At 37.0% G+C, this 14,598-nt stretch overlaps 1 protein-coding gene across 3 annotated transcripts; it reads left to right on the plus strand.

The window, feature by feature from the left end:
* Nucleotides 1-1,466: 1,466 nt before the first annotated feature.
* On the plus strand, nt 1,467-14,169 carry LOC127416311 (serine-rich adhesin for platelets-like). Of its 3 annotated transcripts, XM_051655596.1 has the most exons (7): nt 1,467-1,575; nt 3,333-4,442; nt 7,735-8,088; nt 9,970-10,131; nt 10,440-10,471; nt 10,560-10,694; nt 11,316-14,169. In XM_051655596.1, exons 2-7 carry the CDS (start codon nt 3,389-3,391, stop codon nt 11,385-11,387), a joined length of 1,809 nt encoding a protein of 602 aa, XP_051511556.1. In that variant the 5' UTR covers nt 1,467-1,575; nt 3,333-3,388; the 3' UTR covers nt 11,388-14,169. The 3 variants fall into 3 exon arrangements, with proteins under 3 accessions (XP_051511556.1, XP_051511558.1, XP_051511557.1); XM_051655597.1 differs by lacking the exon at nt 1,467-1,575 and having other exon boundaries at nt 2,503-4,442; XM_051655598.1 differs by lacking the exons at nt 10,440-10,471; nt 10,560-10,694; nt 11,316-14,169 and having other exon boundaries at nt 9,970-10,429.
* The last annotated feature ends 429 nt before the right edge of the window (nt 14,170-14,598 follow it).

Below are 14,598 nucleotides of genomic sequence, written 5' to 3' on the forward strand. Positions count from 1 at the left end.
ACACAAAATTCATATTAACACACATAATGTGTACATCTTGTCTATACTTTTCCACTTATTTTGCCACCTAGCTGATCACTAGTTCAATACTGCTTCAGCTCCACCCGCTGGAGCTCCACGTGTTACCAGTCAGTGTAATTGCCTTGGTGGACTGTTGAACTCCATGTGGAGTGCTTTGAATGTGGCTTGTGATCTCCTGTCCTTTTAGTGTTTTTATCTCTTGAAAGTGTTGCGTTTGTGAATTTATAACAATTACTTCCAAGCCACTTCCTAGAACAGTTCTTCCAGTTACTTACAAGCCTTCCTTCCAATAACCTCCAATACCTTCTATAACATTTAAGGACTCATCACGTTTGGCCTATAAACTTCATGCGATATCTAATTATGCTGCTGGATCAAATAAAAGATCAATGAGACTGTGAACTGGATTTAATGTGTTTTAATGGACACACTATCCTGGTAGTACTCCAAAATTACCAATACCCACCTCCAATATTTTACACAGTGTGTATTTTAAAGGTTATGGACTGGCACCATGCACTTCCATTGTAAGTGCCTTAATGTAACAACAATATATATATATATATATATATATATATATATATATATATATATATATATATATGATTTTTTTTTTAAGCGACAGGTCTAAATTAGTTTTTGTGGCAATCAACATTATGCAACATATGTTGTTGATTGAGCTTAACACGAAATATTCTTTTAAAACTTTTCAAATGTATAGACTACCCTTATATATATATAAAATTTAACTTATAAGTGATAATTTAGCATTGTTTTTATAAGATATAAAATATATAACATATATTTTTCATATATTAGGCCCGTATATAAAAACTAAAAATTCATTATTTTGATATTGTATTATTTCTGGTTTATTTTTAACGTCCAATATAAAAATGATGATGATGATCATAAAAATAATATTGACAAGGATGATGATGATGATCTTCAAAAAAATGAAAATTGAAAATAAATTTTAATTGCATAACAAAATTCCATCAAAACTGAATTGTGTGATGTTTAGCTAAATTAAATTAATAAACCGTAAAATATGTAGTTTATTTGATTAAAGATAACTCAGTTATACTCGATATGAAATTGAAATGCGTAAAAATAAAAAATATATTTTTTTCTTGAGTGTTCAGCTTCCTAAAAGAAACGACTAGCTATTTTTGTTTAATAATTATAATTATAATAATTAATAATAATAATATAAAAAATAATCATAATTTTGGACGTGGGCGGGGATATCTGTTTTGCAGTCTCAAATAGGTTTTAAATATGCTAATTAGCTCGCGGGTGAAGTTTTCTGCGCTGTCTGCCGCATGGAACTCATCTGCAGACAGACGCGCAGTCGACTGCGCATAAGGCCATGACTGCGCGTCTGTGTGTCTGCAGATGAGCGCTAGGGGAAACTTCAGCTGATATCAGCTGACACAAGCAGACAGAGAGACACTGACATCTTATAATGCATCTTAAGAGCGGATACGAATGATGCTAATTGTGCCATTGCATTAGAGTTGAGATCAGCAGCACAACATTCATGCACCGCAGGTAAAGATGATGCATTTATATACAGCGTATGTGTGCATCCGTGTGTCATTCTGAGTGCGAACGTGCCATTATGTTTGTTTACTAAATATTAAAGTTGTCCATATGATGAGTCGCGTTTTTGCATGTTGTAGCACATGACTCAACAATCTTGCCCTGCTTCGGGTGAATGTATTGCGCTGTCAAATACTGACAGATAATTTGCCTCACACAGAAATTACGCAGCAAATTGTAATTTTGTCATATGCAACTGAGATGTTCAGTGCCAAAGAAAATTACAGGTGTGCATGCACGCAATTATGCATGTTATATCTTATTGTATAGTCTTGTGCCTGTAATGATGCTTGTTAGGGTTAGTAATGCATAGACATTGTTTGAAAACCTATTAATGTGTAACATAGTAGGGCGCATTGTCTTGGAGAATAAGCTGTGTGCTATTTTTAGTCACTGGCAGAGAATTGCAGTGGTTTCTTGTGTGTCAGGTTACCACTGCAGATTTATGAGAGTGTATGGAAGGTTAAAATAACAAAACAAAAATATAAGATGTAGTACATAGACTAATCCTAATACATATAAATGCACTAATGCTAGAGATTGATTGATGTTGTTTATTAAAATTATTTTATGACAGATACAGATACAGTTTGTTTTTAAGTGTCTAATAACCAATATATGGAACCAATTTATAATTCTGGTTTTTATTTTATTTTATTTTTTTTATTTTTTTTGTGCTTTTTGCTTTTTGACAATAATAACAACAACATTAGAATACAGCAATAAAAGTTATAAATATTTAATGACAATAATAATTTCTCTTAAAATGCTATATCAAACATAACACATTCATCTTATTGGCTGTTACATAAAAAGTTGAACAATTTATGCAAACAAACAACAAATGAAAAAATTAATGGAATTTTCCAGGTTCAAGAAAAGTTAAGCTCAACGAACAGCATTTGTGCCATAATATTGATTTTCACAAAAAAAAAAAAAAAGAAGAAGAATTTTCAGCTTGTCCCTTGTTTATTTTAAAAAAGAAAAGCCAAAATCAGGGTTACAGTGAGGCACTTACTATGGAAGTGAATGGGGCCAATCCGTAAACATTAAAATACACAGTTTACAATACACAAGTATAGCCACAACACATTTATGTGCATTAATATCGATTCTAGTGTGATAAAATAGCTTACCAACTTCGTTGCCATGATGAGGCAACACCGTTAAACCCTGTAAGCAATTTTATCACACTAAAATCATGTTAACACATTTAATGTTTACATCTTGTGGCTATATTTTTTAAACAACGTGTATTTCAGTGTTTACGGATTAAGTGCCTCACTGTAACCCAGACTTTTAAATAAACAAGGGGCGAGTCAGATATATACAGTATATTTTTTTGGAAATCAACATTATGCAACAAATGTTGTCAGTCGAGCTGAACTTTAACTGAACCCGGAATATTCCTTTAAGTTATTTTGGATGTGAAAACTGTGGTTTCCTCTTGAATGCATAGTGCTGTAATGTTTGGCTTTATTTTATGTTAATTTAGAGTCCACCAAATGCTGCTATTTATCTGGAGACCTGATATTAAAGAACCAATAACCCATTTAGTAGAAGATTTTTTAATGGAGGGAAAAATATTGGTCAAACCAGTTATTATCATAAATCAAATTATAATAAACCAGTCTATCTCTAACCAAATTATGCCTGTGTGCCTCCAGACTCCAAATTTGACATATGTTTTTGAAATTATGCTACAGCACACACATTTCAGATCTGTCTTCTTCAAGCTTAATGCCCAAGTGACGGATACGCCATGTCAAATGGTGCAACACTCCAAAGTCTCCTGTTGGCTGCGCTGTGTCTATCAAGCTGGGCCGCTCCATTAGAGAGCACCGTCACATTGGATGGCACGTGCTGCGATGGACAACAGCTAAGGATGCTTGAGAACCAAAGAGAAGATAAGGGGACAAGACCTCTACAAAAGGACAACAGAAAATGGGAATCAGTTACGTCATCATCTTCATCATCTCATCTCCCATCATCGGTGTCAGACTCAAGCGATAATTCATTCAGCCGTTCCCCAATCACCGCCAACACATCTCTGACCATTACCAGTGTAGACACATTCAGACAATCCAACACTGACCTCCATACAGGTGTGATCTCCACTAAACTACCACAGTCATCTTCTCCAGATGGTCCTGGAAGCGTTGAGGAGGAAGCAGTTGTAAACAGCAGTGCTCGAGAAGGGTTGGGCAGAGTGACAGCTGTTGGAAATGAGGACAGACAGTCAGGGGTGGGTGAGCGAGCAGTCTGGTCTTACGCTCGATATCAGAAACACTCTGTAGACGAGCAGCAGAGCTCAACGATTCCGGCCTCAAGACAATCGGTTGTGGATCATTTGCTGGTGACTACAGATGGGGTGTCTGTCACACAGGCTACGGCAACCTCTTCTACCATTGATCTAGAGAGAGATGAGCCCGTTAGATTAATCTCAGAGTATGTTGAAGCATCTAACAGGTCGTCTGCATTTACAAAAGGAAAGAGTGGGAACATCCAGCCAGGAGGTTTAGATGATAAGGGGACGGTGACACCACAAACTAGAACTCCTCTACAGAAGGACGACATAAGATGGATCACCGAAACTCCTTCAGACCCAACCGATGGTTCATTCTGGTTCTCTCCATTGACCACTAACCCAACCACACCAGAAACATCTTTAACCATTACCAGTGGAGACTCGCTGGGTGGGTTAGATCTCCAGGAGAACACACCTGTGTCTGGACTCCGTCAGCTGGATCTGACCTTTAGCTCCAGATTAGTGGATCCTTCTGATACCTGGACAGAGCCAGTTCACCTGCAGGGAGGTGAGTGAAGTACACAACTGCTTTAAATGTCATGTACTTTAATGCAAAATATCCAAATGATCACCATCAAATGAGGCTTTACTCCTTTCATGGGACTGTGATAATCATTTGCCTCAATTCTGATTCACAGTCTCCATAGTTTGCAATCAAATTACTGTCTAATTAAAAAATATATTTGACAAAAAAAACGGATTATTTTTTATTTTTATTTATACATTTTTACTATAAATCTCCACTTTCACTTTCACATTCTTCTGTTTTTGGTGATTCGCACTCTTCGTGCATATCACCCCCTAATGGGTAGGCAGGAGAATTTATAGTAAAGAAGAACTTAAGAAGAAATTATCTGTTTCTCACTCACACCTACCATATCGCTTCTGAAGACATGGATTAAACCACTGGAGTCTTATGGATTACTTTTTTGCTGCATTTATGTACTTTTTGGAGCTTCAAAGTTCTGATCAGCATTCACTTGCATTGTATGGACATACAGAGCTGAAATATTGTTCTAGAAATCTTCATTTGCGTTCTGCAGAAGAAAGAAAATCATACACTGGGATTTGGTTTTCCTTTATCAGGATATGGTCACGGTGTAAGCATAAACAGATTGGCACACATAGATTTTTGCTCTTTACCCTGATTTCGTGTTGCATGCAAACAATGTGTGCAATATGTGCAAGTTATTTATGCAGGAGTTTATGCTTTGACATCAAAAGCAGAGATTAATCCAATGATTTCAAGTCTCATGTAAATGTGGTTTTCTTTGTTCGACTTTTTTTATTAAGCAGACTTTTGGTAGTTACCAGCATATTGGTGTGCATGTAAATGCACTTAATGTTGAGAAACTTAATGTTCTTGTGAAACTCTAGATGAATAAATGTGCGATTACTGGGGTCTTTTTCTCAGGAGAAACATCAGCAAAAGTCTCCAGTTGCTCTCCATTCAATTTCATTTCATTGCTGATATCTCTTTCGCCCAGGAATGAATACGTACAATTGTCTCAGCAGGGCTTCAGTTGAAAAACAGGCTGCTATACCCCAACAAACTTATTTCATAACTAGTTTGCATTTGTAGAACAGCAGAGAGTGGCCGAGACAGACTCGATTTTACATGCTCCACTTTGAAACCCAGTGGGGTCTGACAGCAGCCTAATTACTTTCTATTTTGAGTCACACTTGAGACTGCTAAAAGAAACTTCCACAGGTTCTACTATTTGATGTAGAAGCTTTCATGAATTATTCATTCATAACAGGTCTTTACAGCTCTGTGTTGTTACTTAATGCTCTTGGCTCACAATGTCTTACCAAAGTGATGTAAATACATTCACCCTAGCAAACATCTAGAACACCCTAGCGACCATCTAGAACACCCCAGAAACCACCTAGAATACCCTAGCAACCACCTAGAACACCCCAGAAACCAATGAGAACACCCTAGCAACAACATAGAACACCCTAGCAAACACCTAGAACACCCTAGAAACCACCTAGAACACCCTAGCAACCACCTAGAACACCCTAGCAAACACCTAGAAAACCCTGGCAAACACCTAAAATACCCTAGCAACCACCTAGAACACCCTAGCAAACACATAGTACACCCTGGCAAACACCTAAACACCCTAGCAACCACCTAAAACACCCTAGCAACCACCTAGTACACCCTAGCAAACACCTAGAACACCCTAGAAACCACCTAGAATACCCTAGCAAACACCTAGAACACCCTAGCAAACATCTAGAACACCCAAGAAACCACCTAGAACACCCTAGAAACCACCTAGAACACCCTAGCAAACACCTAGAAAACCCTGGCAAACACCTAAAACACCCTAGCAACCACCTAGAACACCCTAGCAAACACATAGTACACCCTGGCAAACACCTAAACACCCTAGCAACCACCTAAAACACCCTGGCAAACACCTAAAACACCCTAGCAACCACCTAGAACACCCTAGCAAACACCTAGTACACCCTAGCAAACACTAGAACACCCTAACAACCACCTAGAACACCCTGGCAAACACCTAAAACACCCTAGCAACCACCTAGAACACCCTAGCAAACACCTAGTACACTCTAGCAAACACTAGAACACCCTAACAACCACCTAGAACACCCTAGCAACCAACAAGAACACACTAACAACCACCTAAAACACCCTAGCAAACACCTATAACACCCTAGCTAACATCTAGAACACCATAGCAACCACCTAGAACACCCTGGCAAACACCTAGAACACCCAAGTAACCACTTAGAACACCCTAGCTAACACCTAGAAAACACTAGCAACCACCTAGAACACCCTAGCAAACACCTATAACACCCTAGTTAACACCTAGAACACCATAGCAACCACCTAGTACACCCAAGCAAACACCTGTATGTGTAGTCAGGGAGACTTGGTAATGCTTGTTTGGTAAATCTGTCAAAAATTCAGAGATTAAAGGAATATTTTGGGTTCAGTACAAGTTAAGATCTACAGTATGTACAGCATCACAGACAATAACGTTGATTCGTCCCTGAGTTTATAAAAACAAAAGATGGTGTTTACATTAATACACTTACAATGGAAGTCTATGGGGCAAGACACTGCACTGAGATAAACATTAAAATGTTTTAAAGTATAGCTACGAGACATTGCTAACTGGACTTGTTATTGTAAAGTTATTTCCAATACAAACTCCTTATGACCAAACATCACCTCATGGTCACGGCAGGAGTTGAAATATTTGATATAACTTTACACAGACAAGAATAATTAACAATTTTATCACACCAGTCTAAAGATAACATGTATAATGTTTAAGTCTTGTAACTATACTACCGAAACAGCGTGTTTTAAATTTTTATTCCAGTGCAATGTCTAGTCCTATAGACTTCCTTTGTAAGTGCACTACTGTAAATACAATTTTGTTTGGTTTTACAAATTGAGGGACAAATAAAAATTATTTTGTGTGGTAACCGACAGCATGTCACAGATGCCAATAATATTAAGTTGTATTGAACCCTGGAAATTCCTTTAAGCACTTGGCATGCTTTTCAAATGAAGCCATGGCCCAAAAACAGAGCTGTAAAATATTAAAAATAAATAATTATATATATATATTTTTTTTGGACAAAAATCACAGTAGACTGGTGAAAGAATTTTGCTGTATATTTACAGAACTTTTTTCCTGGCACATGCAATTTACTGGACAAAACAAGTGTCGATTGTGTTTTGGCTACGCTGCTTATTAATGTCTTGTAAACAGGTGTCTTTTCCTGTTCTACTTCCTTTTTTGCAGAGGAAGTGAGTGTTCTTTCCTCATCTCAGGAGGTGGCTACAGAGGCGACCATGTCCTCTGAAGATCTGCCGCTGATATTTGAGCCGTTTGAGGATGCCTCAGCACCGGTGTCCGAACCGTCTGTCGCCATGGCAGCAACAGCTGTAACCGTGGGAGACCCAGAGCTTGAGAAAATGATGTCTATGGATACAGGCCACGCCTCTGATGCCACTCTCTCAGGAGTGCTGAATTGGCCGCCAACATGGCAGACGTCTGGAGATCAAAAATCTGATGCCGTCAGTCCATCAAATATGCTGGTCAGCGGTCCAGTCACAGAATCTGATGAGCCAAAAGAGCATGATGAAAACACACAGAGTGAGACTCTTGAGTTTATACAGCATGAAATTGATTAGTTCAGTGGTTCAGTTTCAGTCAAGTTTGCCGCGGTGAAAATACATGCAATCACCAATGTGTGCAGTTAATTTCCTTCGCCCTTTTATCCTTTTGTGGTGTCAGCTGTGCTCATGTAAACAAAGATGACCTCACGTGGTCATAAGTGCTAATAAATTAGCACTTAAATTTTGGTCTGTTCCTCACACAGTGCTATAGTATGGCTTCAGAAGACTTGAAATATTCTGCACAACTTATATATGGGCGAGTTTTATTATGGTTTTGTGTGCTTTTGCAGCTTGACAGTCACTGTGTTTCACGATTGAAAAACATCATACTGGTTTGGAATGACAAGGTTGAGCAAATGACGACAGAAATTGTCATATTTGGGTGAGCTATTACTCAAAAATATTAATATTTCATTCTTTTTCCGGATGTTTAATAAGTATACACCAGTAGGCCTAATTAGAATGTTTTATTTATGTAACACAAAGTACAAAATAACAAAACAATGTAGGCCTAGTCACAAAAAGTTCATTTATATTATAATGTTTCAGTAGAGTGTAACTTTTCATTACACACATCAGCTTTTTTTTTTTTTTTTTTTTGATAATTATTTTTCGTAACATTAAGCTGAAAGTAAATACATTTAATGTTTTTTAGAACAAACATTTTTCCCATCAGATTATAGGGCGGGAGACATAACAGTTTTTCCAATTTCAAAAACTGTGACAAAAAACAAAAACAAAACTGAGGACCACTGCATTATTTATTAAACTTGTGTTATTGCTTGTTACTATTATGAAAATCAGTTAAACTAGAAAAGGAAAGTTAGAGTGCTCTGATTTTTGATAAAACCTTGTCTGAAAAGTTTTAAATAGTTTTCAGTAGTTCAATATGTTAAAACAAATATACTGTTGATAGACAGACAGATGAATGGATGGATGGATGGACGGATAGATAGATAGATGATACAGACAGACAGACAGACAGACAGACAGACAGATAGATAGATAGATAGATAGACAGACAGATAGACAGATAGATAGATAGACAGACAGGCAGACAGGGAGATGAATGGATGGATGGACAGATAGATAGATAGATAGAGACAGACAGATAGACAGACAGACAGACGGACAGATAGATAAATATAGACAGACAGACAGAGAGATGGATAGATAGATAGACAGATAGATAGACAGGTGGACAGATGGACAGATAGATAGAGACGGAAGGACGGACGGATGGATGGACAGACAGACAGACAGATAGATAGATAGATAGATAGATAGATAGATAGATGATACAGACTGACAGACAGACAGACAGACAGACAGAGAGATGATAGATAGACACAGACAGGCAGACAGATAGATAGATAGATAGATAGATGATACAGACTGACAGAGTGACAGACAGACAGACAGACAGACAGACAGAGAGATGATAGATAGATAGACACAGACAGGCGGACAGACAGATAGATAGATAGATAGATAGATACAGACTGACACAGACAGACAGATATAGATAGATAGACAGACAGACAGATAGACAGATGATAGATAGATCAGACAGACTGAAAGACAGACAGATGTCAACATTTTCAAGCCAACAGAATGAAACACTTCAAAACAAGGTGAAATGATTTTTTGAAATGTGTTCTGGTTGGTCCTGCAAGTGATGACATCACAAAGAGGTCGGTTACCCAGCAACCTCTGACTGAAGCCGTTCAGTTACCAGCATCAAAACCAAAGACAGACACAGAAGATGTTGAATCTAGAGGTTTGTTCATATGTGTTAAACAGCACTAACACTCATCACTATAACACTGTATACAGAATAAAACATTCTGTCTTTTAGAGGAGACTGATGAAGACGAGGAAGTTGAGGAGATGAATTCTGATGAAGAGGAGGAAGAGAGTGAAGAGGACCTGACAGAAACCTCCATCTCAACCCCCACACGCGCCTCCTACAGCCTCATACCTCCTCCTCCAGTCTGGGTGCAGCGGAACCAGGGACTGGGTGAGAATTATTATTATTAAATATATCAATATTAGTGTCACATGTTAAAGGAATAGTTCACCCAAAAATGAACATTCTGTAATCATTTACTCACTCTCATGTCATTCCAAACCCGTATGACTCTCTTTCTTCTGTGGAACACAAATGGAGATGTTCATCAGAATGTTCACGCTGCTCTTTTCCACACAATTGAAGCATACAGTGAGCAGATATTTTAATGTACACAAATGCGAATGACATTTGAAAGTTGCTGAAAGTATGAAAGTTCAGCAAAACTAACCTTTAATTGTCTTTTTATTTATTTGTAGTGCGGAGCTGGGTTGAACTTATAAGAGAAAAGGTGAGATTATTTACAACAAATATTTATTTTCAACCCTTTAAATATCTTGCGAGTAACCTGTAAATGTTGTGTGGTGTCTCTTCTCCAGGCCGGCTATGTGTCTGGTATGTTGGCACCGGTTGGCATCGGAATAGCTGGTGCTCTTCTGTTGGTTGGCGCTCTGTACAGTATCAGAGTGATTCATCACAAACGGAGAGACAACTTTAAACATCAGAGGAGGAAGGTAAGACAGAGAAACTTAAAGGGAAAGTTCAGCCAAAAATGAAAATTCTCTCATCGTTTGCTCACTCTCATGTCGTTCCACACCAGTATGACTTTCTATCTTCTGTGGAACACAAAAGGAGATGTTTAGCAAAATGAAGGCCTTGTTCACCAACATTTTGCTTAGTTTCTCCATTTGTGTTTCACAAAGGAAAGTCATTGAGGTTTGGAACAACATGAGGGTGAGTAAATAATGAGAGCATTTTCATTTTTGGATGAACTATTCCTTTAATTGGACATTAAATGGGTCATATTCTACACGTTTGTTGCATTATGTAAGGTTGCTGAATATTGAATTAGAGTTGAGATGTAAATGTGGACAGTTATATGGAAGCGCGCTCATGGTTGTGATGTCATATTTCTCAACCAGACGTTTTAGCAGTTTAGTTTTAATAAATATTCTGGATATGAGTGGAGATGAAGTTTTAAGTTCTGGAAGTTACAGTATTTTTCCATACTAGTAAATAAAACTCTTATTTCAAAAGAGCAAGAAAATGCTGGTATATTCCTCTTTTGTCCATAACTTTGAGTGCATGTGCAGCTCACAGGTGTTAATCTGTCACTTGATGTTCATACATTTCAGCCGCCCAGAGAAATTCGGAGCGGGCCTGACAATGCAATGCTTCTGGCTGACAGCTCAGAGGATGAATTCTGATGAAGACACACAAACATCACTGCGAAAGGCATTTAGAAACCGTATGTGCTTCAGCCCAGATACAAACAGCTGTGGTTTGTAGATTCACTGCTTGCCACACAAATAGTGCCGCAGCACATCAGTATATACTGTTGGCCTACAGTAAATACATTAAACATTATACACTGAACATTACAACTGCAAAACTGCACTTATTAATTAATTAATAGTTTTAAATGTTCAAAAATATACATACTTGACTGTTGTTTATTCATGCCACATTTTATGAAGGCATTTAAACTCATGCCCTAGAACATATTAAAGGAATATTCCGGGTTCAGTACAAGTTCAGCTCAATCGACAGCATTTGTGGCATAATGTTGATTACAACAAAAAAATGCATTTCGACTCGTCCCTCCTTTTCTTCAAATCTGTGTTCCAGTGAGACACTTACAATGGAAGTCAATGGGGTCAATAATCTGTAAACATTAAAATACTCACTGTTTCAAAAGTATAGACACAAGACGTAAACAATATGTGTGTTAACATGATTTTACTGTGATTAAATCACTTACTGACCACATCTGTTGAAAGATATAGACAATTTTACAACTTTGTTGCCATGACGACGTAACGCTGTAAACCCTAAAACGACTGTAAGAACGACAATTTAAATAACTTTACAGCTGAAATAATACATTCGTTTTAACAGAATTAATGTAAGTGTTTTTATAAAATTATAAGCGTCACATTTCTGTCTTTAAACCTCCAAAAATTGACCCCATTGACTTCCATTGTAAGTGTCTCACTGGAACACAGATTTAAAGAAAAGGAGGAACAAGTCAAAATTAATTTGTGGTAATCAACATTATGTCACAAATGCTGCTGATTGAACTGAACTTGTATTAAACCCGGAATATTCCTTAAACATGTGTGTCAACATTTTCTGCAAGTTACTCAGCCTGCTTTGGTGTAATATCTTTGAAACTATTAAACACCAGGCATGTTATAATTCAATTTATCTCAGTGTTTCTCAAACTGTAGTACACAGACTATGGAAATTTACAATACTTATACACTGTTGGCCAAAAGTTTGGAATAATGTTCAGATTTCGCTGTTTTGGAAGGAAATTGGTACTTTAATTCAACTGATCACAAAGTATAGTCAGGACATTACTGATGTAAAAAACAGCACCATCACTATTTGAAAAAAGTCATTTTTGATCAAATCTAGACAGCAGCCATCACTCCAACACCTTATCCTTGAGTAATCATGATAAATTGATCATTTGGTACTAGAAAATCACTTGCCATTATATCAAACACAGCTGAAAGATATTTGGATCGTTAAATGAAGATTAACATTGTCTTTGTGTTTGTTTTTGAGTTGCCACAGTATGCAATAGACTGGCATGTCTTAAGATTAGATCAAAAATGGCACAAAAGAAACAGCTTTCTCTAGAAACTCATCAGTCAATCATTGTTTTGAGGAATGAAGGCTATACAATGCTTGAAAGAGATTTCATACAAAGGTGTACACTACAGTCTTCAAAGACAAAGGACAACTGACTCTAACAAGGACAGAAAGAGATGTGGAAGACCAGATGTACAACTAAACAAGAGGATAAGTACATCAGAGTCTCTAGTTTGAGAAATAGACGCCTCACATGTCCTCAGCTGACAGCTTCATTGAATTCTACCCGCTCAACACCAGTTTCATGTACAACAGTAAAGAGAAGACTCAGGGGTGCAGGCCTTATGGGAAGAATTGCAAAGAAAAAGCCACTTTTGAAACAGAAAAACAAAAAGAAAAGGTTCGAGTGGGCAAAGAAACACAGACATTGGACAACAGATAATTGGAAAAGAGTGTTATGGATCTTAACCCCATTGAGCTTTTGTGGGATCAGCTAGACTGTAAGGTGCGTGAGAAGTGCCCGACAAGACAGTCACATCTATGGCAAGTGCTACAGGAAGTGTGGGGTGAAATGTCACCTGAGTATCTGGACAAACTGACAGCTAGAATAACAAGGATCTGCAAAGCTGTCATTGCTGCACGTGGAGGATTTTTTCATGAGAACACTTTGAAGTAGTTTAAGAAGTTCTGAACATGTTTTTCAAATTGTAATAGTAATTTATCACATTATTAATGTCCTGACTATATATTGTGATCAGTTGAATGCCACTTTGGTGAATAAAAGTACCAATTTCTTTCCATAAGAGCAAAATCTGTACATTATTCCAAACTTTTCACCGCCAGTGTGTGTATGTATATATATATATACTGTATAAATACTCTCAGATCAGCTTTGCAACATTATAAACATTTCAAATAATATTTTTTATTTATCTGAGCTACATTACATCTAATATTAAATGTAAAATGCACCACTGATGCTTCTTTTAAATGTCATTATATGGGGGAAAATTCAATCTCTACTCACAAAACATCATGAAATGTTCATGTACTGTATATACAGTCTGTAGGATGTTTTCACTGTAAATATATAATTGTCACAATGCCAAATGTTTTAATTTTGTTATGACAATCAGACAATGTGCAGTTCAAAATGAACTCTTTACATGTGCCTCTGTAATGTGAATCTTGTTTTAATTAATTATATATCTGAACTCTAATTGGAAATAGTTTATATTGTTATGGTATTTTTGATTAATTGCATTTTAAAAATATTTTTGTCAAAGTTGTGAAATAGATCTTGACCCTAAAAGGGTGTTCAGTATCCTATACAGAGACATGTGAAACCATGAAATAATTCACAGTACATCACTGTAAATAAAACAAAAATAATGATTTATTTTGGAGTTTTTCTTTCTGTGTTACATAAAAGATCATATTGGGATATTTTACGGTTAAGCAAACTGTCAATGCAAACAAGAGGGAGAAATATGATGAAAAAAATTGACATGCAAAATCTCAAACACACACACACACAAAAAAAGTAATTTAGGAAGAATGGTCACCAGTGCTGCAAAAACAGCCACTTGCTATCAGAATAAACTCTTGAACCTTCAGCTGTAAAACTAGTCCTGGTACTGTTGTTCAAAGCATATCTGAATGATTTCCGTTGATGTCACTCTCTTAGTCAAGGGACAGTTCTTCATGATTTTATAAAATGGTTTAATTTCCATGGATGACCACAATGAGTGCGGACGATACCAACATGACAAAACACAAATCAGATGTCTGGTGTTCAGGTCGGGATGGTGTAATAAT

Source organism: Myxocyprinus asiaticus, chromosome 25 (genome assembly GCF_019703515.2).
Source record: "Myxocyprinus asiaticus isolate MX2 ecotype Aquarium Trade chromosome 25, UBuf_Myxa_2, whole genome shotgun sequence".
Lineage (NCBI taxonomy): Eukaryota > Metazoa > Chordata > Actinopteri > Cypriniformes > Catostomidae > Myxocyprinus > Myxocyprinus asiaticus.

Excerpts from the sequence above, each read along its gene's own strand:
- LOC127416311 (XM_051655596.1), top strand. The coding sequence starts at position 3,389 with ATGTCAAATGGTGCAACACTCCAAAGTCTCCTGTTGGCTGCGCTGTGT. Across the intron at positions 4,443-7,734 it reads GCCAGTTCACCTGCAGGGAG|AGGAAGTGAGTGTTCTTTCC; the intron begins GTGAGTGAAGTA and ends CCTTTTTTGCAG. Across the intron at positions 10,132-10,439 it reads GCAGCGGAACCAGGGACTGG|TGCGGAGCTGGGTTGAACTT; the intron begins GTGAGAATTATT and ends ATTTATTTGTAG.